The 26,136-nt window shown below is 41.9% G+C and overlaps 1 protein-coding gene across 6 annotated transcripts in view; it reads left to right on the top strand.

The window, feature by feature from the left end:
- Positions 1-26,136, top strand: part of LYRM4 (LYR motif containing 4) — a 198,450-nt gene that overhangs the window by 62,583 nt on the left and 109,731 nt on the right. The window contains exon 3 of one of the 6 annotated variants that reach the window (XM_025382278.1): positions 10,738-11,117. The exons of the other annotated variants lie outside the window; for them this stretch is intronic. Coding sequence (XP_025238063.1) covers positions 10,738-10,923 — 186 coding nt within the window. The 3' untranslated portion in view covers positions 10,924-11,117. Of the gene's footprint in view, positions 1-10,737; positions 11,118-26,136 lie in introns of those variants that run through there. 6 annotated transcript variants of the gene reach the window in all.

The raw sequence follows: 26,136 nt of genomic DNA, 5'->3' as shown, positions 1-26,136 counted from the left end.
TTTTTTTGTATTTTAGCAGAGATGGGGTTTCACCATGTTGGTCAGGCTGGTCTCAAACTCCTGATCTCAGGTGATCTGCCCGCCTCAGCCTCCAAAAGTGCTGGGATTACAGGCGTGAGCCATCGCGCCTGGCACTGCCTTCCCCTTCTCTTAAACTAATTTGTCTTCCCAGTTCCTCCATTTCTTAGTAACCAAGGCTCAAATCCTCCCTCTTGCCTACACATAGAAGATGGTACCTTGATTAGTTTATCTATTTAAAATAAATTCAGGACTTTGTTCAGGTTCTCCAAAATAGAAGATCGCTGTGAATATTAAAATATATCCTTTTTTTTTTTTTTTTTTGAGACAGAGTATCATTCTGTTTCCCAGGCTGGAGTGTAGTGGCAGGATCTCGGCTCAGTGTAACCTCAGCCTCCCAGGTTCAAGCAATTCTCTGCCTCAGCCTTCCGAGTAGCTGGGATTACAGGCTCCCGCCACCATGCCTGGCTAATTTTTTTTGTATTTTTAGTAGAGATGGGTTTCACCATCTTGGCCAGGCTGATCTTGAACTCCTGACCTCCCGATCCACATGCCTCGGCCTCCCAAAGTGCTGGGATTACAAGCATGAGCCACCGTGCCCGGCCGAATACTAAAATCTATTCTAAGATATTACCCTTTTTCTTGAGGTTCTGGCTTGGCATATGCTCTAGACTTATATAATCAGGCACAGCCAACTCAGGCACTTGGCCCCCACCTTTAACCAACTGTGTCATAGTCTTGAACCCTCTTGAAGACCTTCCTTGCCTACCTTATCATGAATCACCAGTAAGCACCTATGTTTTTTTCCAAAGGACTTGGTTTGAGGTTCTATTAGATGTTCCTGTTGACTGGATGCTCATCTCTTTCAGTAATCTCACTTGAATGTGGAAGCACCCTTTGTTTCCTGGCAGCCTAATTTCTCTGCACAGTTACAGTGGTTAGATGTGTATTGATGAGCATTACTCTCTAACTGCTTGTGTCAAAGCACTTGGGGAGGCTCATCAATCTTTTGCTTTTTTAATTGACATCAATAATGTGTTTGCATTTATCAATATTTCCTAATTGCCGAGTTATCACAGTGGAACTTCTGTAATAAATCATGCCCACAGATAACTTCAGACATTACAGCTTAACACTCCTGTCAGTATTTTGATGTATTATAAATTGTTTTTATGAGAATTTTTTCCTGGGAGGTAGGAGGAACTGTACAGCAAGAGACAAAGAATTGAGTCACTGTCACCATATACAATTACGTTAAAGAACCAAATCATTCCAATGGAAATAGAACAAAGCTATTTCCCAAGCTGGTACAATTCTTTCACATAGAGTTCGGCGTCATCATCTAGATTAATGCAAATATGTTTCCCCTGAGAGTGGTGTGCTGTGCCCAGCTCCTCTGAGGAGAGGTATCTGGACGGTGGGACAGTGAGCACTCTTAGGAGGAAGGCACCGTATCAACCTGCTTTTCAGAAGAGGAAACTCTGTGAGGAAGCTTGGTGAGCTGCAGTTACTTGCCCAGAGTCAAACAGTGATTTTGCAACTCAGGGCTGTCTGAGTCCATGTTTGGACTCAACCTTTTAGGGACAAGCTTAAACCCAAAGGAGGATGAGGCCTGGGTGTTAGAAGGCATAAATGTCTGTCATCTGGTAAAGCAGGTAGAGGCAGTAAGGTGTTGGGCTTGGAAAAGGAATGGTTGTGAAGGCTCCTGTAGCTGCAAGACAGTCACATGAGGGAGAGTTAGACACGTTATCTGCACCAGATGATGGGGACTGGAAAGGTAGAGGGAGTTCACTGCCCTGGGCAGAGGCAGTGCTGCGGGGTCGGAGCCACACTGCCCCAGCGTCCTTAAGCAACTCTTACCCACTCTCTGTCCCAGTTTCTTCAGCTCTGAGATGGAGATGTGGGAGCGCCTCACTTGTGGGGTCATTAGGAGGATTCACAAACTAGTACATGACAAGTGCTTATGATGATGCACGGTGCATACTAAGTGCAGTATAAGGATTTGCTGTTACTTTGTTATAAAGCCAGACTTTCAGGTGGTGTGAGGAAGTTTTTTCCTAAGAAATCATTCAATATTTATTCATTAATTCTGGGGATACAGTGATAGATAAGACAGATATAGTATCTGCCCCTGCCCTCATGCAGCTTACAATCTGTGTTAGAAAGGGAATTGCCATGTGCATCAGGAGAATAGCTGTTGAGCACCTGAAGGAGCCATGTCTGAGACCGTGACCCCACCCTTTCCTTGTCATTGGAGATGCCGAAGCAGACACTGAAGTCCTTGTGAGAAGGGCTTCATACTGTGGGGGTACTTTGTTTTGTTTTGATGAGACAAAGTCTCACTTTGTCACCCAGGCTAGAGTGCAGTGGCAGTCTCTCAGCTCACTGCAACCTCTGCCTCCCAGGTTCAAGCGATCCTCCTGCTTCAGCCTCCCGAGTATCTGGGACTATAGGCACATGCCACCATGGCCAGCTAATGTTTGGGGTTGTTTGTTTGTTTGTTTGTTTGTAGAGATAGGGTTTCACCATGTTGGCCAGGCTGATCTCAAACTTCTGACCTCAAGTGATCGCCTGCCTCAGCCTCCCAAAGTGCTGGGATTATAGGCGTGAGCCACCACGCCCAGCCTGATACTGTGGGGTTTTATAATGTCCTTAACATCCCTCTGCAAGGGAAGGTTAATTAAATGCAACCAATGATAACAGCATCAATATGTACATTGCTTTACTTTAAAACTACCTGGCACCCTCCAGGTCTCCAGAGTGAGGTGAGTAAACTTCAGGATTATGAAGGGCTGCAAGAACGAAAGGTAGGACTTCTCCTTACAATTTTCATTTATCTATTGTATGTATTTTAATGAGAACAATTTCGTGGCACAGGAACACGTACATAATTTTTAAATAAATGTATGTATATTAAGCCTTTATGTGTAACAGTTTCTTGCTAATGACGTAAACAATTTTAAAAGTTTAAAGTCTACCACTGTAGGTTTTACCAAAATACCTGAGCTTTGTAAAGCCAGAAGCTATTAGAGTAATGAAATAGTGTTTCCATAGCTGGGTGCAGTGGTGCACACCTGGAGTCCCAGCTACCCAGGAGGCTGAGGTGGGAGGATCGCTTGAGCCCAGGAGTTTGAGGCTACAGTCAGCTATGATCATGCCACTGCACTCCAGCCTAGATGACAGAGTGAGACCCTACCCATAAAATAAAATAAAATTAACAGTGTTTCTGTATTTTCCTAATGTTATGATTTAGCCATTTATGGATAATTTTCAAAGGTAGTATTTTTCCAAAGACACTGTCACTTCTACTGGAGAGCTTAAAAAAGAATCATGAAATACTTGATGTTTTTATAGGACTTAGCAATGCTATTGCATTTAACCCTCCTAGGAGCCATGAGGTAGGTCTTATGTCCCACCTTGAAGAAGAGGGAACTAAGCCTTTTTGAAGGCATGCCCAGTTCTGGTGGCACCTCATCATTTTGCCAGAGAAGAGAAATTACAGACTTAGGAACTGTAAAGCTGGTGCTTGTTACCAGCCGCACACCAGGGTATGCCTGTTCGCACGGGTCACAGGGGATGCTGTGCCCATTTGTTCTTACTAGTGCCACCATCTGCTCTTACCCAAAGACAGCACCCTTAAAATACGTATCCTTCAACAAGATTTATTAGGAAACTACAGTTGGCCAAACCTTCAGGAGCTTTCAGTTTATAAGAAGAGGTAACGTATCTTTTCTAATCCCCAAATGGAAAGTACGAAGCTGGCTGTTAATTAGTGGCAAACTTTAATTTGGAGGATAGTCTCCATGTTTGTCCTTTGTCTCTCTCTTTCTCATTCTCTTCCCCCTACCACACACACACGTGTGTGGGTACACACAAACACACACCCTGTTGGTTCTGTTTCTCTGGAGAACCCTGCCTAATACAAGATCTAAATCTTTGAAGTCAGACCTGGCCTACGTAACATGCGTTTTTCACAATCGTGTATTTCTGTTAAAGCAGCTGAAATGAAGCATGAACCATTAAATTTGATCATCCGTTTTATTAAAATTTGGGAAATTTTAAGTACCTAGGTGCTCTATGTCCCTTTTCAGAGTTTCTCTTAATTCCTAACCAAATCATATCCATAGTATGCATCTTTCTAAGTCGCTGTCAGTCCTGGCTGTGTCATACTTTCCAAGGGCTTTTGCTGATGCGTTCTTAGTTTCAGCCTAGGAAGGTTGTCAGGATCTCTGGCTGTTCATCTATCTCAGCCATCAGCGTGGTCTCTTGATAACTTAGATTGTTGGTTAATTAGAGAACAGCTTTAGTTTGCCCTTTTAGCACTTCTGATTAACTAGGACAGTCTGCTTTACTCTCCCTCCGACTTCTCTAAGATTCCCTGCTGCCTTAGTTTCAAAGACCAAAACAGGAAGACAGAAATGCAACACACAGAGTCTCTCAGCTGAGTATGAAATTTCTGGCCATCCTTCACTGCTCTCTCTGAGGATTATTAAATGCTTTGGGAAGAGTCACAAAGAACCCTGCCCTCTATTTCATGTTTCTCAACTCGATGGCTAGCAAGCTACAATTTGAAATGGTCTTCAGAAATACTGTTCTTTACAAAGCTAAGGTGTTTTTAAAAAAAAAAATCACATATAGTACATAGAGGTGCTAAAAATAGAGCTTACAGTTATTTCTATTTCTTCACTCATAGGAGAAGAAAGCCCTGTAAGCCCAAGGGTTGTTCCCTTGTTGTTGTTTTTGTTGTTGCTATCATGTCAGCCCACTCTTCTTATTTGAGGAACCTTGCATTTTGTAGGATTGTGTGCCTGTTACCTCTGCCTACTGAACTGAAATCCAATAGTAAGCTCTTAGGCCCAAACACATTTTGTTTTCTGTTTTTTGTTTTTGAGACAGCCTCACACTATCACCCAGGCTGGAGTACAGTGGCGTGATCTTGGCTCACTGCAATCTCTGTCTCCTGGGTTCAAGCAATTCTGCCTCAGCCTCCCAAGTAGCTGGGATTACAGGCATGCACCACACATGCCCGGCTAATTTTTGTATTTTTAGTAGAGATGGGGTTTCGCCATGTTGGCCAAGCTGGTCTCAAACTCCTGACTTCAGGTGATCTGCCCGCCTCGGCCTCCCAAAGTGCTGGGATTACAGGCATGAGCCACCACGCCAGGCCCTAAATGCACTTTGGATACAGTGAAATACACAGCCTGTTGTGGGTTTGATGCCTTTTAACCATGCACAGATTCAGAAAGATTAGATCTCATCACGGAAGAGGACAGCAGCAACAGCCCCACAGAGATGCAGTCCCCTGTGGATGATGCCCCTCACAGGCATTCTGTCCTGTGCTAATGAGCACAGTGGAACTCAAAGGCCTAACTCTCCCAATGCTGTGGTAATGATTAGGACCTCAGAACAGTTTTCGTTAAATTGAAAAAGTCAATTTTTCCTGATAGAGCCTTAGTACATGTCTCTTTTGGGGGACTGAGTAAGGGGAGGGGTGCTTCCTCAGAGCACATTCAGGAAGCGTATTAACACGGCTCCTGCAGTGTGTGCTGTCCTCCTCCTGCTCTCCAGGCGAGGACATTATGTACTGGCCTCCTGCCTTGCCCCCGGCCGTTCTCCACCCACACAGGGTCCCTCCACCACCCCACCCCAGGCCATCTTCAGTCAGAAGTAGCAGCACTTTAAATGTCATTCACAAAGTCCTGTGGGGAACAGCCCCAGGATGTCCAGCAGAGGAAACACAAACTTTTATTGCTGAAAAGTTGGATTATAAGCCCGTTGCCTTTTCTAATATACTCTTTGTTTTCAAATGTCCTCAGTTGTCCTATATTATCTTTTATAATTTTCTCTTTTTATCCAGAATCCATGCAAGCATCAAGTATTGCGTGGATTAGCTCCCCTGCATTTTTTTAACTTTTATGACATTGATGTATTGAGTCCAAATGTTCTCCAATCTTTGTTTGTCAGATTTGTTTCTCTAAGATTACATTCAGAATAAGCACTTTCAACAGGAAAACTACGTTAAGTAGTATGGCATTCTTCTCAGTGCACCGCACCAGGAGGCCCATAATGTCAATTGTACCGTTACTGGTTCATACTGAGTTTGATCATTTGTCACAGTAGAACTGATCAGATGTTTACACTGTAAACATACTGTTTACTTTGAATTAATAAATCTGTTCCCCAGCAACCTTTCACTCAGTGGTTTTCAGACCCATTAATGTGCCTTGCCTGAATCAGTTGTTACATTAGTGGTTGCAATATGGTGATTTTTCTAATTCTCTGATCACCAAGTTGTCTTCTTAATAACACACTAGGGCCCATTTTAATGAGAATTAAGTCCTAAATTACAATCAGGTAAATTTCTCACTAATCTGTCTCAGTTCTCATTCCTAGTTTAACAAATTCATTCACTTAGCTAAGTGTCACTTAGCTCAAGACAGTGAAAATACTCTCTCACAACACATTTTCAGGTCTTATCTTTGAGTTATATACTTCTCAGAATGGCACGTAGCTCTTATTTCCACTCAGAGACATGGGGTCAGTCTGGCATGAAAAGGACTTCAGATTGCTTCCCTGAGCTGCCTGTGACAATCATCCAACCTGCCTGGACCACTGACACGGACAAAAATGGAGACCTAGGTTCCCTTTCTAGTCTCTTTGGGATAGTAACCTCTTTTTACCAAATGCATGGTGAACTTTTCTCATGTGACCCCATTCTCTCTCGACTCATGTTGTTTTAATAGCTTCCAGTATTTCATTTTATAGCTTATCTAAATTTGTTTATTTTTCCTCCAAATGTTGAATATTTACTTGGTCCCTAATTTTTTTTTTTTCTATTACAGTGTTGCCATAAATATCTTCATGTACGTCCCTGATTTTTTCTTAGAAAAAATCTTATTAAAATAACTAGATCAAATAATGTGGATGCTCTTAAGGCAAATGAAGCAAGTTTTTAATACAATGCCTTTATCTGATAAAAACTCGTCACCCTTTCCCCAGAAATAGGTATGTATATACACAGAGACAAAGTTTTGCATAACGTATCTGGAAGTTCCTGAAGCTATAGGCTCAAGTTCAGAAACTTGAAATCTGAAAATTCCCAAGATTATATTATCTAGGAAATTCTCTCAGGCTTTCTTTGATCACACCATTCCACAGTTTCAGACACTAGATTTAGCATCAGCCTTATGACAACACATGAGTAATGCATTGCACAGTGGTGTTACAATGGCAGAGTTACGAGATGACAGGAATTTTTCAACTCCATTGTAATTTTATGGGACTGCTGTCATACATGGGATCTGTTATTATGTGGCACATGGCTGGTTTTTGGGAATCAGTATTTTGAGTCACATGAGAGATGGTCAAGTTATCCTGCTCTGCATGCATGCCTGTGTGCGTCCCCCATGTGTATATTAGGGGGCAGTGATTTTAATTAAATAAATATCATTTAATTGAATATTTAATGCCAGAGCCTGTTAGAAAAGATACGGTGTTACTACAGAATATCAAGTGAATTTTTTTCTAAATGGGCTTTTACCTAAGCAGAGTTACATTGTGCTAAAATACATCCATGCATCTATCTGTCTATTAGGAGAGCATTTAGAAGTCACTGCTACTTAAAAATGTTGAGCATTCTCAGTTTGAGCCAAATTGGTTTAAAAAAAAAAAAAAAAAAAGCCTCAAGGAAATCAGTTGCTTTGAGTCTATTAAAGAATTTACTGAGGCTCCAGTACTATCTACTCTGTGTACTTACTGTAATACTTTATTATTCCAAAATCAACTCAGAACTGATTCCAAGAAAATCCTAGGGAAAAATTAAAGTGAGGAGGAAATAATCCCTTTGTGCCGTGTTTGAGGCAAATTAGAAAGCAGGAGTCTCTGAACTCAAATCTGGTTCCGTCATTAAATCACTAAAGGACCTGGGGAAATTGCATAAATTCTTTTTGTTCTGTCTATTTAATAAAGACAACAATATCAGCCTACTTTTCTAGACCAGGAAAAGAATTATTTAGGTCAGATCAACCTTTGTTGTATACAGATGTATTGAACACAGTAGTACTACAGTGAAAATGCCTAGTTTTGGGGAGAACAGTGATTAGATTCATAGATTAGGTGAAGCAGGTACTGATTTTTTTAGACAGGTGATTTAGCCACCTTTGTGTGTTTTATTTTTTTGCTTTTTGAACTCTTTTCACTCTCATGGCTAGCACTGTAGACAAATTTAAAAGCTTTTAAAGTCATGCTCATCAACAAAATGGAGTTATAAGTAGCTCTTGATTTTCCTGTCCTAGGCACCATGTGGAATAATGTAGAGCTTTATGGTGACTTGTGGCTGGAATTTCAGTCACCCAAAATGCATGTCAGAGCACCAGGACTGGTGGCTTACCGGCCTTCCGACAGCTGTGCTGGAGTGACATAAACTCTTGAAGTCACAGATCTGCTTTCAAATCCTCAGCTAAACACTTAATTTCTCCAAAACACATAAAACTGGAGCTGTTGTGAAATTGAGATATGATAATAGTGTTTTATAATCTAAAAACAATATGTTAGCAAGAGGCAAATGTTAATAACAATTAACATTTGTTAATAGTATGGGAAAATGGGCCAGGCACCATGGGAGCCACGTGCAGTGGCTCACACCTGTAATCACAGCACTTTGGGAGGCTGAGACAGGCAGATCACTTGAGCGCAAGAGTTTGAAACCAGCCTGGGTAACATGGTGAAACCCCCATCTCAACAAAAAATATAAAAATTAGTCAACACAGTGACATGCACCTGTAGTCCCAGCTACTTGGGAGGCTGAGGTGAGAGGATTCCTTGAGCCCAGGAGGTCAAGGCTGCAGTGAGCCATGATTGAGCCACTGCACTCCTACCTGGGTGACAGGACAAGACCTTGTCTCAGAAAATATATCATAATAATAGTGGGTCATGTTTATTAAGTTCTTACTGTGTACCAAGCTCTACACAAAATGATTTAATGCACTGTCTCATTTAATCCTCCAACAGTACTCTAAGCTGAGGAAACAAGTTTAGAGGGGTTAACTTACCCACTGTCACTCCCTGGTGAGTAAAGGAGCCCAGTTTCATACCCAGACCACTCAGACTAAGATCTGAAGCTCTTAATCAGGACTTGATGTGATTATTATGATCACTATTATTATTGTTAAAAATAAGAGGAACAAAAACCCAACCAATAATCCCCTTTTATCCTCCTTTGATTTACAACTTAGGTCACTTAATTTTTCTGAAATTTGTATTTATTTACTTACCATTTTTTAACCAAAATAAAATACTGTCTCTTTTTTTTTTTTTTTTTTTTTTTTTTTTTTGCTTTTGAGAGTCCTGCTGTGTCGCCCAGGCTGTAGTGCAGTGGCATGATCTCACAGCACCTCCAGTGCTCAAGCGATCCTCCCACCTCAGCCTCCTGAGTAGCTGGGACCTCATGCCACAGGCACATGCCACTACTCTCGGCTAATTTTTGGTTGTTTTTTGTTTGTTTGTTTGTTTGTTTGTTTGTTTTTGGTAAACATGGGGTTTCACCATGTTTCCCAGGTTGGTCTCAAACTCCTGGGCCTCCAGTAGTCCTCCCACCTCAGCCTCCCAAAGTGCTGGGATTACAGGTGTGAGCCACCATGCGTGGCCAATGCATTCTAAAGATTCGAAATTTAAACAAGAAACTTCAAAGTCAACAGGAAAGTTTTTCTCCTCTCCCTTTCTTCTGACTGCAAAATCTCACTTCCCACGTAAAGATTCTTATGTAGCCTTCCAGAAATTTCCCGTGCATTTAGAGAGATTGTGTGTGTGTATACTCTTTTTTTTGTTTGTTTAACACAAATGAGATTACACTATAAATACTCCCTTACAGCTTCTTTTTTTTTTTCCACTAACACAACATATAGTACAGTATTCTACATTGGAATATATAAACCTGTCTTTTATTTTTATTTTTTTTATTATACTTTAAGTTCTAGGGCACATGTGCACAACGTGCACGTTTAATACATAGGTATACATGTGCCATATTGGTTTACTGCACCCATCAGCTCATCATTTACATTAGATATTTCTCCTAATGTTATCCCTCCTCCAGCCTCCCACCCCCTGACAGGCCTTGGGGTGTGATGTTCCCTGCGCTGTGTCCAAGTGTCTCACTGTTCAGTTCCCACCTATGAGTGAGAACATGTGGTGTTTGGTTTTCTTTCCTTGTGATAGTTTGCAGAGAACTGTCTTTTATTTTTAATGCCCAAATACTCCACAGTGTGGACATGCTGTAATCTCTCTAATTATCCACAGAATGATGGACGTTTACATTGATTTCAGCTTTTTGCCATTATAAGCAGTGCTGTAGTGAACAAGCTGATATGTGTCTTTGTGATGGACAAAGGCCTTGAGGTAGGATGGCTGAATCACTGGGTAAGAACATTTAAAATGTGGTCTGGACGACTTACCGTCCCAGCCACCTGTCTTCACCCTGATTCTTCAGCCCTGAGAAGATCACATATTTTCACCTTTATCAACACAGCATGTGAAAGATAGTATGTCCTCTGTTGGGGTCATGTGAAGAATATTTGGTGCCATTAGCATGTGCATTTCTTTTCTATATTATTCATTCACCGTTCTATTGTTTCTTATATTTGTTACAAATACAGTTCCTTGTTTGTCATTTATTTTGGGGCCCCATTTATTATTCTTTTATAGATTTTTTTTTCTTTTGAGATGGACTCTCGCACTGTTGCTCAGGCTGAAGTGCATTGGCACAATCTCAGCTCACTACAACCTCCACCTCCCCGGTTCAAGCAATGTTCCTACCTCAACCTCCTGATTAGCTGGGATTACAGGTGCACACCATCACACCTGGCTAATTTTTGTATTTTTAGTAGAGATGGGGTTTCACTATATTAGTCAGGCTGGTCTCGAACTCCTGACCTCAAGTGATCCACCTGCCTCAGCCTCCCAAAGTGCTGGGATTACAGGCGTAAGCCACTGTGCCTGGCAGACAATTATAATTTTTATGTAGTTACATTTCACTTCATTGCCTTTGAATTTTGTGTCATGCTGAATTCCCACTACAAGATTATAAAAATTCTCTTGTATTTTCTTCTGGTGCTTTTGTAGATTTTTTTAAATGTTTAATTTTTGAAGTATTTTGAATTTATTTTGCTATAAGACAGGAGATGGGAGTTCAGTTTAACATTCTCCAAAATGATAACGTTCTCCTATTCTAGTATCATTTATGGAATAAGGAGACATTTTTGTCTTAGTCCAACATACCAGAACGCAAGGCCAGAACTCCCTCAATTCCCTGCATTTTGCTTCCAAAGGAAACATCCATCCTTTTGCTGAAGTGACTGGTCTGCTTTGCTCCGAGTTACCACGTTTTCCTCTGTGATGCCAGTAAGCCTGCTCCTTCAGCTGTCTGCTCTCCTAAACCTCCCCTTCTTCCTCTCCACGTTCCATCTCCCCAGTCCAGAAAGAAGCCTTTGGCTTCCTGGCTTCCTGGCTTCCAAGTCATACTTCTGCCCAGCTCTTTCCCCTACTCCATCTGCAGGGTCATTTGCACTCATAAGCTTCACTCCCTCCCCTTAACACCTAAACCCCCTGGCATCCAAGCAGTAACCTCCCGTGCTGTGCTGAACCATCTCCTGCGCAGATACCCAGGGTTCTGATCGCCAAAAACATGTGCATGCCTTTGTCCAGTTTGACCTGTCCATGGCGTCTGACCATTCCGGCTGGCCACTCCAGGAGGTTCTCCCAGCCCTCCTCACTCCTGCCTCCCCTTCTGCTGGCCCTCCCTCTCTGTCCCTCTAAAACTCAGGCACTCCCCAAGCTTTCATTATTGGTCCCTCTCTTTCCCTGTGATCACATCCACCACCATAACACACCTGTCTCCTGCAAGGATGACTCTGAAGTCTGTCTCCTGTCCTGACATCTCACTTCAGTGTGGTGGTTCAGAGCACAGGTATTGAAACCAGACAAGCCTGGGTTCAGATCTCCACCACTAACCAGCTGACCCTGAGGAAGCCACTTAGTGTTTCTCAGCCTCCTTGTGGGCCTGTCTCTCCTCCTAGACTGTGGGGTTGCTCGGGCAGAGACTAGATATTAGATTAGATTCTACCATATTGAATGCCCACTTGGTGTCAGGTGTTACACTGTGCACTTTATGCAGCTCATCTCGGATGAAGTAGGTATGTGTTTGTATTTGCTTTATATCTCAGCTCAGAGGTATTTGACTCCAAAAGCCATTGCTTCCCAGTATTTGTTAGTATGTCTGCAGAAGCTTATGCTCTAGCAGAAGACAAGCCGTGTTCTCCTGGGAAAGTGTCCTTTCTAGCTGTCTTAACTGCCTGTGCTCTTTCCACTGGCTTAGCCAGCTTTCTGCCTTTCCTTAGCTTGAGCACAGGGCAGATGCTTGGTCATTGTTTAGTCTCTGAGGGACACAGTATCCTCCTTCATTCGTTCACTCATTCATTCATTGGACACATATTTATCCTTGTCTTTGTGCCAGACTTTCACTCAGGTATTGGGATTCATGGTAACAAGGGGCAGACTCGACCCTCGAGGAGCTAGGTAGGAGAGTATTGTGATGCAGCAAAGTAAGTACAGGGGCCAGGGAAGACACAGGGCAAGGAAGAAGGGACTTCAATGCACAAGTGACAAGAAGCAGGGCTTGTAAGGTGAGCCTCAGAGAAAGCAAGAGGCAGCAAGCTCGTGTGACCTTGACCCTGTGCTTGGGCTTGTGCAGGGGAAGGGCCCTTCTAAGTGTAATCAGAGGTGTGATGAGGCTGTGTTCCTCCGCTCTTCCCTGTTTTCTGTACTGATATCCGCAAGGACATCATTTACCACCCTCTCAGAGCGCCTGGAGATCAGGGACTGCCTTTTTCAGCCCCAGAACCCAGAACAGTACCTGATCCACAGTAGGAGCTCAGCAAGAGTTTGCTGGGTGAATGAGTGGGGGTTACAGTGCAGGGTCTACTTGTTCTTAAAACAAAAGCATGAACTCATGAGCTACTTACATCCTGTTCATTTATTTTCTTTGAGGAACAAGATCCATCTTCTAAGTACCCGATGACTTAAATTAATTTATTAAAATGTTAATGAGGTTACCCTTTATAAAATGTAAGCAAGACTTTTTGTTTTCCTGTGTTCTTAACAGCATCTCCACAAAGCAAAGCAATCCTTATGGCTATGTGCTTATTAATATAGGTCCCTTTTGGACACTAGGATGTTTAATATCTACTGCCTTCTGATGGAGAAAAAGAAAATTTTAACTTCTTTTCTCTTAAAGGGACAGCTCTTTTGAAGAAGGAAGAGAGATTATCCAGTTATAATTTTGAACCCCTTTCTTGTGAAACTCCATGCCACTCGCCATTTATATCCTGCTTTAGATTGTTGGGGTTTATTTATTTGAATAACTACAAAGTGGACATCTCGGGATCATTGTCTTTAAGAATATGTATGAAAAACATTTGTCTTCAATGCAGGCAAGTCTGAAGATAAGAAAATGGACTAGATTACCACTTAGTTTCTTGTATAAAAGCTTTGATACACAAGAAAAAAAAGTGTGACTTTTGGTTCTTACTCTTTTTAAAAAAATGGACATGTAAAAATTGTATATATTTATGGTGTGCAACATGATGTTTGGATAGATGTGTACATTGTGAAATGATTTAATCCAGTTACCACATCCATTCTTCACATACTTACCATTTGTTTATAGTGAGAACATTTGAGGTCTACTTTCTTAGCAGTTTTCAAGTATGCAATACATTATTATTAACAATAGCCCCCATGTTAGACAATAGATCTCCAGTGGTTCTTATTATTCTTAACAGCTCAAGTGAAGCATTAAATAAGATCCAGGCTTGCCTTCTTATTTAGTTGTCAGACTATTTTTCTCCCATTTTGTTTATTTCTAGTCGCATAATTGCACAGCTGAAAGATGAGAAATTACCACTTCTGTGCCATACACTTGATTTTGTCGATCTAAAGGGGGACAGAAGGGGTGTGGGAATAGGGAGAACTGAGGTTTGATGTGAAACTCAAAATTGGAGATTGTAGAGGCACAGCAGAATTACTCAGTAGTAAGCTTATTCTCCAGAAATTTTTTTACCAACTTTATTACATTGGTGCAGGTTGATTCCTTTTGAATAGGAGACCTTTGCTTTACTGTATATTATTATGGCTATAATAACAGCAGTTACCATTGAATGCATTACTTATATGCTACACGCTATAAGCTGTTCTCACTGACTAAGGTTAAAAAGAAATGCATGCCACTGAAAGCTGCAGAATTCTACATTTAAGTATTTAAGATTATTTCTCCGACAGCAGACGGAGGATGCTCTGCAGGGATAGAGCACAAGAAACCTTTCATGTATGCATCATAGGACAGGGTGGAATTACAACACAGCACTTTTATTTTCTCTTTCTTTCCTCCAACCATGTCCCCATAAGCTCTGGATTAGCCAGCTAGAGGCCTGATCCCTGAACGTCTTTCTACATAAAGACACATTGGCTGTAGGTTAGTTTTGGTAGCACGGGGAGCCTAAACCCTGGAGAGGGGAAAGTGGGGTGAAGGGAAGAAGAAGCTTTAGTAATGAAATAATGTAAATGTACCAAGTACTTTCACTTAAAATCTAAGATTTATGCCTTCATTATAGTCTCTACAACTGTATGTGGCAAATGCTAAAATATAAAAATAAAGCATGCATGCAGATTAAATTTTTTACAATAAAAATTTCTCTATAACATAAAATATTCCCCGCTCTTAGGCAATGGCTTCCTTCAAAACTGATGCATTTCAGCTAAAAAATACAGAAGGTCCATGAATGTCAAGCAAAATTAGATTTAACTAGTAATTCAGGTGTTAACAAAGGCTATACTGGTTACTGTCCTCTCTCCTGGCTGGTTAAGGGATGAGTCTAAACAGTGGTTCTCAAACAGGTTACCTTTTTAAAATACACTTATTCAAGCTCGTAGTTCTGAGCCCCTGGGCTCTCCTAAAGTCATTGTTCTAAACCACTCTTAGGATGAAAAGAGAGATGTGTATGATACATATCTAAAGTATTGATGGGTTTTCAGTATCTGCAGGGCTTATGAGTATGTATAAGTTTATTCTCAGTTTCATGATTAATTTATGAATTTTACACATCTAATAAATGAAACTTTAAAATGGATTTTTGTTAAACATTTAAGCATTGATTAAAAGCTAAATTATATTTCTATAACCAATTTAAAAAGCAGTTGCTAATCTAATATAGCTATTTCTTTTAAAGTTTTCAGACACCTTAAAGGGTAACTAAAACAACACAAAAATAGTCATTACAAAACCAGTTACTACATTTACAATTCTACCTGTTTCAAAATATTCACATCATTGGTTTAATTCAAATCTTCATTCTTCCTACATAACATCATAGGGGTTCAGAAATGTCACATTAATTAATACCTGTCTCAGCTTAATAACATGAGGAAAAAAAAATAGCTGCAGTTACTGGACCTGGAGGAGATATCACCTGACTCCCAGGCAGGGCACTGGTCACCAGTCTGAACTGCCTCATGGGCGAAGTTCATTTGTTCATTTGTTATAAAGTTTACTTATTACAAAGTACGTTTGGGGATCGGGGGGAGGTATTTTTTGGCTTGGTTCAACAGGAATGCTATTAACAGCAATAAGGAACAAAGGGGATCCATGGAAGGAAGGAGAGTTCTCTTGGAGACAGACTGAGTCTAAGATGCTAGCATTGTGTCTTCTGGGTACATCCAGCAGGCAGGTGAAAATGCAGACCTAGAGCTCAGAGGCCATCTGGGCAGGAGACCCAAGTTTGGAAGTCATCTGGTAAGAGGTGAAGCTGGACTACGTTACCTAGAGGGAGTGACCAGAAAGAGAAGAGGCTGAGAAGAGCAGTAGGAAGAAGAGGGTTGCGAAGTGGGGTGTTTGGCCACATCTCTTATTTACAGAGAGCTCGGCAGGGAGGCCAGTTGAGCATGGCCCGTAGGAAAGAATGGAATCTGCTCACAGTGGGCGTGGATCCAGGGCGTGGTCAGGAGGCAGGGGCAGCAGACCCAGAGGAACAGTGTGGTGGGGAAGAGGAGGGGAGGACACAGCGTGGTCAGGAGGCAGGGGCACCAGACCCAGAGGAACAGTGTGGTGGGGAAGAGGAGGAGAGCAGGAGGCATGGATCCAGGGCGTGGTCAGGAGACAGGGGCACCAGACCCAGAGGAACAGTGTGGTGGGGAAGAGGAGGAGAGGACACAGAGACCATTTGAAAATCTAGGGAATGGGCAGATGGGCCCATGTGGGGTCTTGTTTTGTTTTCTTTGGATTTTAGGTTGTGGTTTTTATAAGGATGTAAAGATCGTATTGTGTGTGTTGACTAGGAAGAAAAAGCCAATACAAAAGAAATCACTGGCGACACAATACAGGGTAGAAAACCATTCATGGAGCCTGATTCCAGGGCAACGAGGGGAAAGCCAGGTTTCTCGCATGAATCCTCAATATGTCGTGGAAGGAAAGAGGGAGGGAACAAATGAGAGCTCTGCGGGACACTTCTAAGGCAAAGAAGTTAAAGAAGCTCACATTTTCTTTTCCCACCTTATCATTCCTCTTTCAACCTGGTTTGTGCTTTTTTTTAAAAAAAAAAAAACCCTTTTAATTGTGTAATCAAATATTTCAATTACTTCTTTCATGTTTTTGTTTATTTGGCATGAAAATTCATCTTAAATGGGTGTGATCCTTTCAAAAAATTAAATGAAGAGAGCAAAACTCTGCATAAAGTCTGTGTTGTAGGATTGAGATGTGTTGCTTGAGAAAAGAGAAAAGGGTTCAGTAGTAGTGTAGTGGATGTGGGGACGGTGAGGACACTCCGTTAACAATGGGTTCAAGGATAGCTGTACGCAGTGATAGCAAAGGTGAGTGACACACTTCACTAGCAAGACCAGTCAGTCCTGTTTTACAGAATGCATTATCCCCCAAGTTGGCAGTGTTGAGGAGCACGTGAGGCCTAGTATGTTCTTGGAAAGAAATCTTTATTTCCCGATAATCACTTCTCATCCCTGTATAAATGCATGTGACCTGTTTGTAAGAATATGAAACAGTTCTGGCGCTGATGGGAGAGAGAGATTGGTGCCGTCTTCCCCAAGCTGGGATTGGCAAGGAGAATGCAGCAATAGAAGTCAGGTGAAGCAAGGGTATCCACGAGAGCATCACTGCAGTGATGGGTCACCAGGTCCAAGCCGGCAGAGCAGCTGAGAGGCTGGAGGGGACTCTGGGCTAGAATAGGAGGAACCAACAAACCAGAAGTCATATTGAGGAAGAGCAAGCTCAGGGGTGACAGACTGAGAAAAGTGGGAAGATGGGAAACTGAGTCAAAGTCTAGGGCTCAAATATGTTCTAAATGGTGGTGAGATCCAAGCTGCAACCTACCTAAGTTTAGGTAACATTAGGGAGGCAACAAGGATCTACATTTGAGGATGCTAGGGCCTGTGTAGAGCCAGACTGTTTGGAAAATCTTTAGCCTAGATGCTGAGCCTAAAAATGCAGGCTGAATATTGACAGGAAAACTGAGCTAGGTATTGACATTGTCACGGTAAGGAAATCATGAGACAACAGTCACACACTTGGGAAGAAGGTCAATACTGCCATGGTGTACACCTGTGCCACCGTACATGATAGCCCCGGGGAACGGCTACTGTCTGTGGAGCAGCAGGAGGTGTAAACTGCAGAAGAATCCGCAGGTTTTGTAGAGACCTCTAGGATTAGCAGCCCTTCAGATTTCATTAGTAACCAGCTCTTGTGAGATGCTGGCATTGTCAGATCAGCCCCGTAAACGAATCTGCTTATTTAGCTGAGTCATCATTTGTGGTTCTGTGTTGAGATTTAGCCTTGTTTGTTTCTGCCTAAGAAACTGGTATGTGACCAGAAGTAAAGGAAATTGATTATTCTGAGTGACTGGCCTAGTGAAGATTCTATCTGCCATACTTACATCTCCTATGATGAGGCACAGTAAGAAATTATTGATAAGCAGAGCCATAGTCTAAAGTGTGTTGTAAGCATGATGGGGCAAAATATTATAAAACCCAGCTTAGTAATGTTGTTTCTCCAAAAATGAAACACAGCATTACCGTAGGACGCAACAATGACACTTCTGGCTATATACTCAAAGGAAGTGAAAGCAGGGTCTTGATAGGTCTTTGTACACCCTATATGGGTAGCTGCATTTTCACAATAGGAAACAGGTGCAGCCCAAGTGTCCATGGATGGATGAAGGGATAAACAAAATGTGGTCTATACATACAATGGAATATTATGTAGCCTTAAAAAGGAAGGAAATTCTGATACATGCTATAACATGGATGAGTCTGGAGGACATGATGCTAGGTGAAATAAGCCAGGCACAAAAGAACAAATACTGTGCTATTCCAATTATATGAGCTACTAAAGTCAAATTCATAGAGATAGAAAGTAGAATGGTGGTTGCCAGGGGCTGGGTGATGAGGGGCTGGGGAAGGCGGAGGGGTGAGGATGGAGAGTTGGCGTTTGATGGGTAATGTGTTTCAGTTTTGGAAGATGAGCAAATTTTGGAGCTGAATGGTGGTGATAGTAGAAAAACAATGTAAATGTATTTCATGTCACTGAAATTACACATAATTACAGTTTAAATGGTAAATTTTGCTATGAATAATTAAACACCTTTTTAAAAAGAAAAACATGAATAGGTCCTTCTGGAAAAGGGCTTTACATGCTAAATCTTGTGTTATATATATTTTGCCACAGTAAGGAAAAAATAAAAATAAAACCTTAGCCCTGACTTTGAGTTATTGAGGGGTGTTTCCTCTTTTCTTTCTCTTTCTTTCTTTCTTTCTTTCTTTCTTTCTTCCTTCCTTCCTTCCTTCCTTCCTTCCTTCCTTCCTTCCTTTCTTTCTTCCTTTCTTCCTTCCTTCTTTCCTTCCTTTCTTCCTTTCTTTCTTTTTTTCCTTGCCATTGTACATTTACTTCTTAGTGAGAAGAAAAACAGCAAGCGCATGACCCATAGATCATTTTCTAATCTGACAAGGGCATGGAAAAATATATGCTTTATTCAGCTTTTGAAACAACGAATTTGAACTGCCAGTAAACTTCTTTCCTTAAAAGAAACTCACGGTGTTTCAACCCTTTATAGCAGTGAGATACAATCAGAGGAAACTCCTCTCTTTCTCTCTTTTTTTTTTTTTTTTTTTTTTTTTTGAGACGGAGTCTCGCTCTGTCGCCCAGGCTGGAGTGCAGTGGCGTGATCTCGGCTCACTGCAACCTCTGCCTCCCGGGTTCAAGAGATTCTCCTGCCTCAGCCTCTAGAGTAGCTGGGATTACAGGCGCGGGCCCAGCTAATTTTTGTGTTTTTGGTAGAGACAGGGTTTCACCATGTTGGTCAGGCTAGTCTCAAACTCCTGACCTCAGGTAATCCACCCGCCTTGGCCTCCCAAAATGCCTAGATTACAGCATTTTAGGCACCCAGCCTATTTCTGTATTTTTCATTCCCCCCTCCACCCACTAATGCAGAAAATAAAAGAGTTTACTTTTAGAAGCTTAATTAAAAAAAAAAAAAGTTGTGAATCCCTGAACAATTTTTTTTAAGAACCATGTGAGAATTCCTACATCCAGGTGTTACCTTTCAAATTATTTGCCTTAGAGAGTCTGTCTGTTTATTCCAATAAACTTCCGTTTCAGAATGGCCTTCAGTTTTAGTTGATGATAAACATAAGAAAATTGAGTAGTCTAGTGGCTTCTTTCTTCATACTTGACTCCGAATGACTTTTGACTGTTACCAAAAGGTAAATCTACCCTCAAAGGATGAAACTGCCAACACAGACAATATACAAAAGAAAGTATGTATGATTCATTCAATAAATATTGAGTGTCTACTGTGTTGCCAGGTGTTCTGCTAGACACCAGGGGTATAAGATGAAAAGACAATTTTAGTCACTGCTCTTAAGCTGCTGACACTCTTAGAGGAAGACAGACATTCTCACAAGTAATTAAATACTTAGTTTAAAAAAAAAAAAAAAAGTAGTGGCATGTGTGGGTATAATGAGAGCCCAGGGTGAGGGGTGGCTTTCAGAAATGTTTTAAACAAAGATGTCATCCCCAGAATGCATTACCCCCAAGCTGGCAGTGTTGAGGAGCACGTGAGGCCTAGTATGTTCTTAGAAAGAAATCTTCATTTCCCGGTAATCACTTCTCATCCCTGTATAAATGCATCTGACCTGTTTGTAAGAGTATGAAACAGACATTACTATGTGTGATAACTTGTCCTCTAGGCCCTCAGACTATTCAGAGAAGATAACAAGTCACAGCATCTTGTGACTCTAGTTAGATTTTATTTTTTTATTAGTCACTGAAATAACCTGGTGCCGCAAGGATATATTTGACAGATGTAGCTAAAGGGATTAAAGAAAGTATGTAAATGAAAGATTCCTCAAGCCAGAGCGGCAGGACAGAAACAGCATGTCCTAACAAGACAACATGGGAGACTGGGTCTAGAGGCCAGTTCAACAAGGTTCATTCGGGATCCTTCACCCGCATGATCAGTGTGTTGGCACCAAGAGCTTGTGTCTCACTGAATGGTGCCCTTACAGAGGCAGGCAGTGCCTAGGAAGGGGTCATCCTGGAGAGCTGGGTAGGCTTTCCAGTCAGATGACTGAATTCCAAGCGATTGAAATGTTTGGATGCAGTACTCCTCCAAGGACATGCTTATCCCTAACTGTCACTGCCTTTCTAGGAAAACTTACTTGTTCAGTCCTTAAGAGGACTGTGTCATTTGAGGACAGCCTTAAGAAGATATTAAGTAGCAGAGAAACTTCTAAGCTCATCTGTGATTTCAGCAGTGGTCACACCTGTTAAGAGCAGAGTTCTTTTAAACACACAGGGAAGAGACAGGAGGCCTTGGTAATCCTCTGGCAGTTGTTGATGGTGCAACTGTATTCGCACTTTTCTATATTTTCCCTTCATATTGCCATTCTCAAGTTTTGTCAAGTTTTATGTATGATATTTACACAGTAGGGGATCTATTGAGATAGTTTCAAAGAACCAACAATCCTAATCAAAATGTGTGCTACTGAAATAAGTTATTTGGAGTATTAAAACAAGTATCTTCCTGTGGACAACTAGTCATTTGTAATTATGTGATGGGAAGCTCGGGGAAATGTGCAGGAGCTTTCAGAAGTAATACTTCTGCCTCCATACCATTGTAGATAAAATTATATACTCATACTTTTAGAAATCCAAGATACACATTTACCAAAACTTGTAACCACTGTGAAAGAAACAGGTAATCAGCTGTCATTGCCCTTGTGTTCAAGATGAAGCCCGAAACTTCATTTTCAAAGGCAAATCTGTCATAACATAAGCACACTTCCTTCAGTCCTTCAGGCCTCAGTAACAGCCAAGACTTATCTCTAAACCACACTACTCATCAGGGTGCAGTCTATGAAAACTGCCCAGGAAACCTCCTTCCCATTGGTTCCTGAGGAGGGGAGGAGCAGACTGCACACAGGTGAGTATTCAATTTGATCATCTCAGGTAAAGCTTAGAACCCAGCAAAGGCTAACAGTAACACTGGTAGCACAAAAGAAGCCATTTCAGATAATTTCTTAGTATTCCATAGGCCTTAGTATACCAACAATCTGTTTCTACCACCTTCAAACTTAATAGTGTAAGCCGGGCACGGTGGCTCACGCCTGTAATCCTAGCACTTTTGGGAGGCTGAGGCGGGTGGATCATGAGGTCAGGAGTTCGAGACCAGCCTGGCCAATATGGTGAAACCCCATCTCTACTAAAAATATAAAAAGTAGCCGGGCATGGTGGCGCGCCTGTAGTCCCAGCTGCTTGGGAGGCTGAGGCAAAAGAATGGCTTGAACCCGGAAGGCAGGTTGCAATGAGCTGAGATCGCGCCACTGCACTCCAGCCTGGGCAATACAGTGAGACTCTGTCTCAAAAAAAAAAAAAAAAAAAAAAAAATAGTGTAATACAACCACCATTTTTGTTATAACTCACAGATTATCTGGACTGGGAATGTGACAGTGCACATGCTGTCAGCCTTAGCTGAGAAGACTAACACTGGGTGTACTCAAATGGCTGGGGTTTGGAATCACCTGGAGACAGGTCTGGTGCCTAGGCCAGGATCAGTGGCAGCTGTAGAACAGAATGTCTGTATGTGGCCGGGGCTTCCTCACATCATAGTAGCCTCAGAGCAGTGTGACTTCCTACTTGGTGGGTAGAACTGCAGAGAAGAGTGTCCTGGAGGACAAAACAGAGCTGTGCGACCTTTTGTGAAATAGCCTTGGAAATACGTAGTTTCATTTCTGCCATATTTTTGTGGTCAAAGGAGTCACAAGCTCAGATGTAAGGGATGGGGACATAGACTCCCGACTCTCAATGGCAGGGGTGTCACAAAACGTGTGACCCTGTTTTAAAAACCACCACAGGCCCCCTCTCCTTAGTATTCCACTGGCCCTTTATCCCGGAAACCTCGGGAAATTGTTGTTCCTAATTATCTTCTTTAGTTCTCCTCTCCCATCCCTTCCTCAATCCGGTTCAAGGATGAGGGCCTAGATCTCCACCTGTGTCCTGTTCCCTCTTGAATCTACAGGTCGGGCAGGAAAGTGAAGGGTGAGGCTGGCATGTGTACAAGTGCCAGAGGAGGGCGCTGTGGCTTACTGGAAAGCCCCTGTACGTTCTAAAGGACAGCTGTTCCAAACGGAGGTGGGAATGAAGTCCTTGTGTTTCCAGATTTCCCATTTTAATGTGAAATTAAATATTGAAATGTTGCTTCACAGTGTTTTAAAAGCATACCATGAGATCTAGGTTTATGCTGTTGTCTGTGTCCTGGCTCTGAGCCCCTCTTTGAAAGACCCAGAACTCTAAAACAAGGCAGTATTTAAGATTGTACATTATGTTTATCCCCAGAAATTTCCACATTGGGGTCTGGAATGCCCTTCCTTCTTTAAATACTTCTTTCTTTAAATCATATTTGCAAAGAATTCTTGTAACTGAGAATCTAGGCTCTCAATAAATAGACCTCATCCTTCCTTCATCCACACATGAATGGCAGCATTTTGTGCATTAATTATGTGTGTGATGTCTCTAAGCTGAATTGGCTGAGGAGCAGAACTTTCATGATTAGCTGTATAAAAAAAAGAGAGCTTCAATTTTGACGCTAAGGCTTGCTTATCTTTTATATTCTCAGCCTTTCTCCATGTTTGTTAGAATTTAAACTTGTCCTAAGCATGACAACATCTGTTCAAAAGAAAAGGGGGATAGTATATGTTTATATATACACACCTTAATTTAGTATTGGGGACCCTCCAGTTACCAATTATAAGTGTAAAGACTAAATCAAAGTTATAGAAAAATAGACAAAATGAACAGTGACCAAGAGAAGATTTAAGAAATCTGAAGCTAAAGATTTATTTTTCTGCCTGCCCTCCTTGAAGTCATTATTAACTAAGTTTATAAATAGCCTCCTTCCTCTGAGAAGAAATGTCCAAGTGACACCGAACAGGCTGCGGCGTGCTGAGTGCTCTCCCGTTTCATTTTGAAACTCGAGCTTTTGTGAAGACTGTCGCCGTGCATGCCTCTGTCTCCCCTCATTACCACTTCTGGGTGGAGCCGGAAGCAGGACAGACGCAGATAGTCCTCATTTCAACCACAGGAATCGATTTTAAAGGTGACACTGTCCTCAGTAACGTGGCTGATACCCTGTACGGGTAAAATTAGTTGTGTTTTCTGTGCAGGTGAAATGTTAGTGATTTTTTTGATATTCTGTAGAGCACTCACTGCAAAATGCGTTGTAAGATCTAAACACCTGCAGCTGATTGTGGAAGACTCTTTATTTTTTCTTTACCCTAACTTAAAAAAAAAAAAGAGAATGTTTCCAGAGAATCTGCTAAGGAAAACATCAGGTCTAACAACAAGGGAGAACTGCGAGCAAAGAGGAGGCAGCTTTCTGCACTCTGCACACTGGGTTGCAGTTCTCACAGAATCCTGGGGCTCAGGACAAGATGGGAGCTTGCTCCTTGGACCTGCATTTACCCCAGGCCTCGAAACAAAGCCACCCAGTCTATAGCTCTAGTATCACTTCACAGACCTTTTCATGCCACAGCAACCCATACTGCCAGGAATCTGCCAGTTGTCTCCAGGACAGCTTCCTATTGAAAGCAACTCTATGGTAACCTGCCTTAAAGCAGATTACAGCTCTATTTTGAAACCCACTGCAGTAATTCGGGACAGATCTTTTTATCAAACGGCTTTCTCTTTTGCATACATGTTTAAACATGAGCCACACACTCAGAACAATGGACTGGTTTATAAAAGGTGATTGTGATTAGCACATAGTACTCACTCAAAGAATTTGTAAATGAAAAAAGCTGAAAATATGAAATACTGATCACTGGGGTACTCATTAACTGTTCAAAAGCATAATTTAGTTGAATTTCAAATGTGTTAATATAGGATATCATTCATTGAAAAAAGGATTGTAATTTTACACTTCATGTTTAACTTTGTAAACTGTGGCATCTTTAATGCGGGTGTTTGTTCTTAGAACTCTTAATTGTATGACTGATTCAGACTTCATGATTCATTAGCCCTGCACATCTCGAGAACATACATGAATGTGCTCATACAGAGGTTAGAACCTTGGGCTAGCTCAAGGGTAGCCTAAGAGAATATTGCAGACAGAAGGTTCTAGTTGCTTGAGCAGTGCCCAGAGCATAGCTCCATATATAGTGAGCATAACAGCGCTGATGTGTCTGATTGGTGTGTTGGTATTAACAAACATGTAATGGCACAGAGTACAGGAAATTTCATTACATCTCTGGCAAATTCATATTGAAAGAAAGAAGGACAGATGGTTGAAAACAGCCATAAAATATTCTATTACATGTCTGCAGAAATCATTAGCCAGCAGTTAAAGAGATGTTATTAATGGATCAGATCCACTTGGGGAGTCATGTTTCTATAATGCACATTAAAGTGATGGTACTTCTGGTGTTTTTAATGCAGTCAGGGCCAAAGACAAACCTGTCTTTCTGAGTAATTAGAAAATGGATTTATTGGCAGTGAAGAAGCTGCTCTCCAACTTGACTCCAGATCATTTGGGGAGGTGGTTTTGATCATCTGTTGTCAAAGAGTAGAACGTAAGTGGCTGCTAGCCCTGTAGGTAACTGAAATAATACCATATTGCTTTATTAGTATTTTGGGGGAGATAGGAATAAAATTAGTATTTCTGAAAATCATCAAGGGATAATTTTAATCTCTCAAGTGCCTGAACGTGTCTCTTTAGAATTGATGCAAACATCAGGCTTTTGACTTTGTGAGCATGAGAATGATTTTCGGTGCGTGTTTCTGTCTGCGTGATAAACAGCACAGTGTCTGTGAGATGCTGGGGAGCCCTTTGGACCAGGTGCGGTAATTTGTCTGGTCCTCCCTTCGCAGAGAGGAACTTTCAGCCCCGCGGGTCCAGGATGTGAGAATACAAGGTGCTCAGTCCCTGGGAGGAGAGGCTTTCCTTAGGGCATCTCACATTTCAAAGCAAGGTAGGGTCGGGGCAGCTTAGTGACGCTTGCATCAAAGCAAAAGGAAGGGAGGTGCTCATGGAACTGTGGTCATCGTTCCTGGACAGTCCAGAGCTTCCTCTGCCTTGAAAGTGTTTGGAAATGCACCGACAAATCCTCCCCCGTTAGCTCCTTTTAGTGGGCCTTCTGAGAATTGTTGCCGCTCGGGTGATGCTCTTCCGCGCTGTGCTGCCCGTGTTTCAGCGTGCTTTCCCAGCATGTTGGAACACACGATGTGCAGCACATGTCTTCACTTGCTTCCTTTTGGATCAGCTGCCACCCTAGGGTTTCCAGGTAGACCTGTCATCAGGTGGTTAGTGTGTCTCCAGAGGACCCTTCAGGAATGGTGAAGGGTTCCTGTATGCAGCCTGTGAGGCTTGTGGTGTGTGGACTCTGCATTTTGTAACCCAGGAGAGCTTTCCCTAAAGGACATGACCCAGAGCTCCACATATAGACTGCAGTCCTGTCCATGACCCCGTATTGCCGTGTGGGTGTCACTGTTATGGACTCTCTTCCAATGGAGTG

Source organism: Theropithecus gelada, chromosome 4 (assembly GCF_003255815.1).
Source record: "Theropithecus gelada isolate Dixy chromosome 4, Tgel_1.0, whole genome shotgun sequence".
Classification (NCBI taxonomy): Eukaryota; Metazoa; Chordata; class Mammalia; order Primates; family Cercopithecidae; genus Theropithecus; species Theropithecus gelada.
Note: the sequence above shows the minus strand (reverse complement) of the source record. Positions and strands in the feature narration are given on the sequence as shown.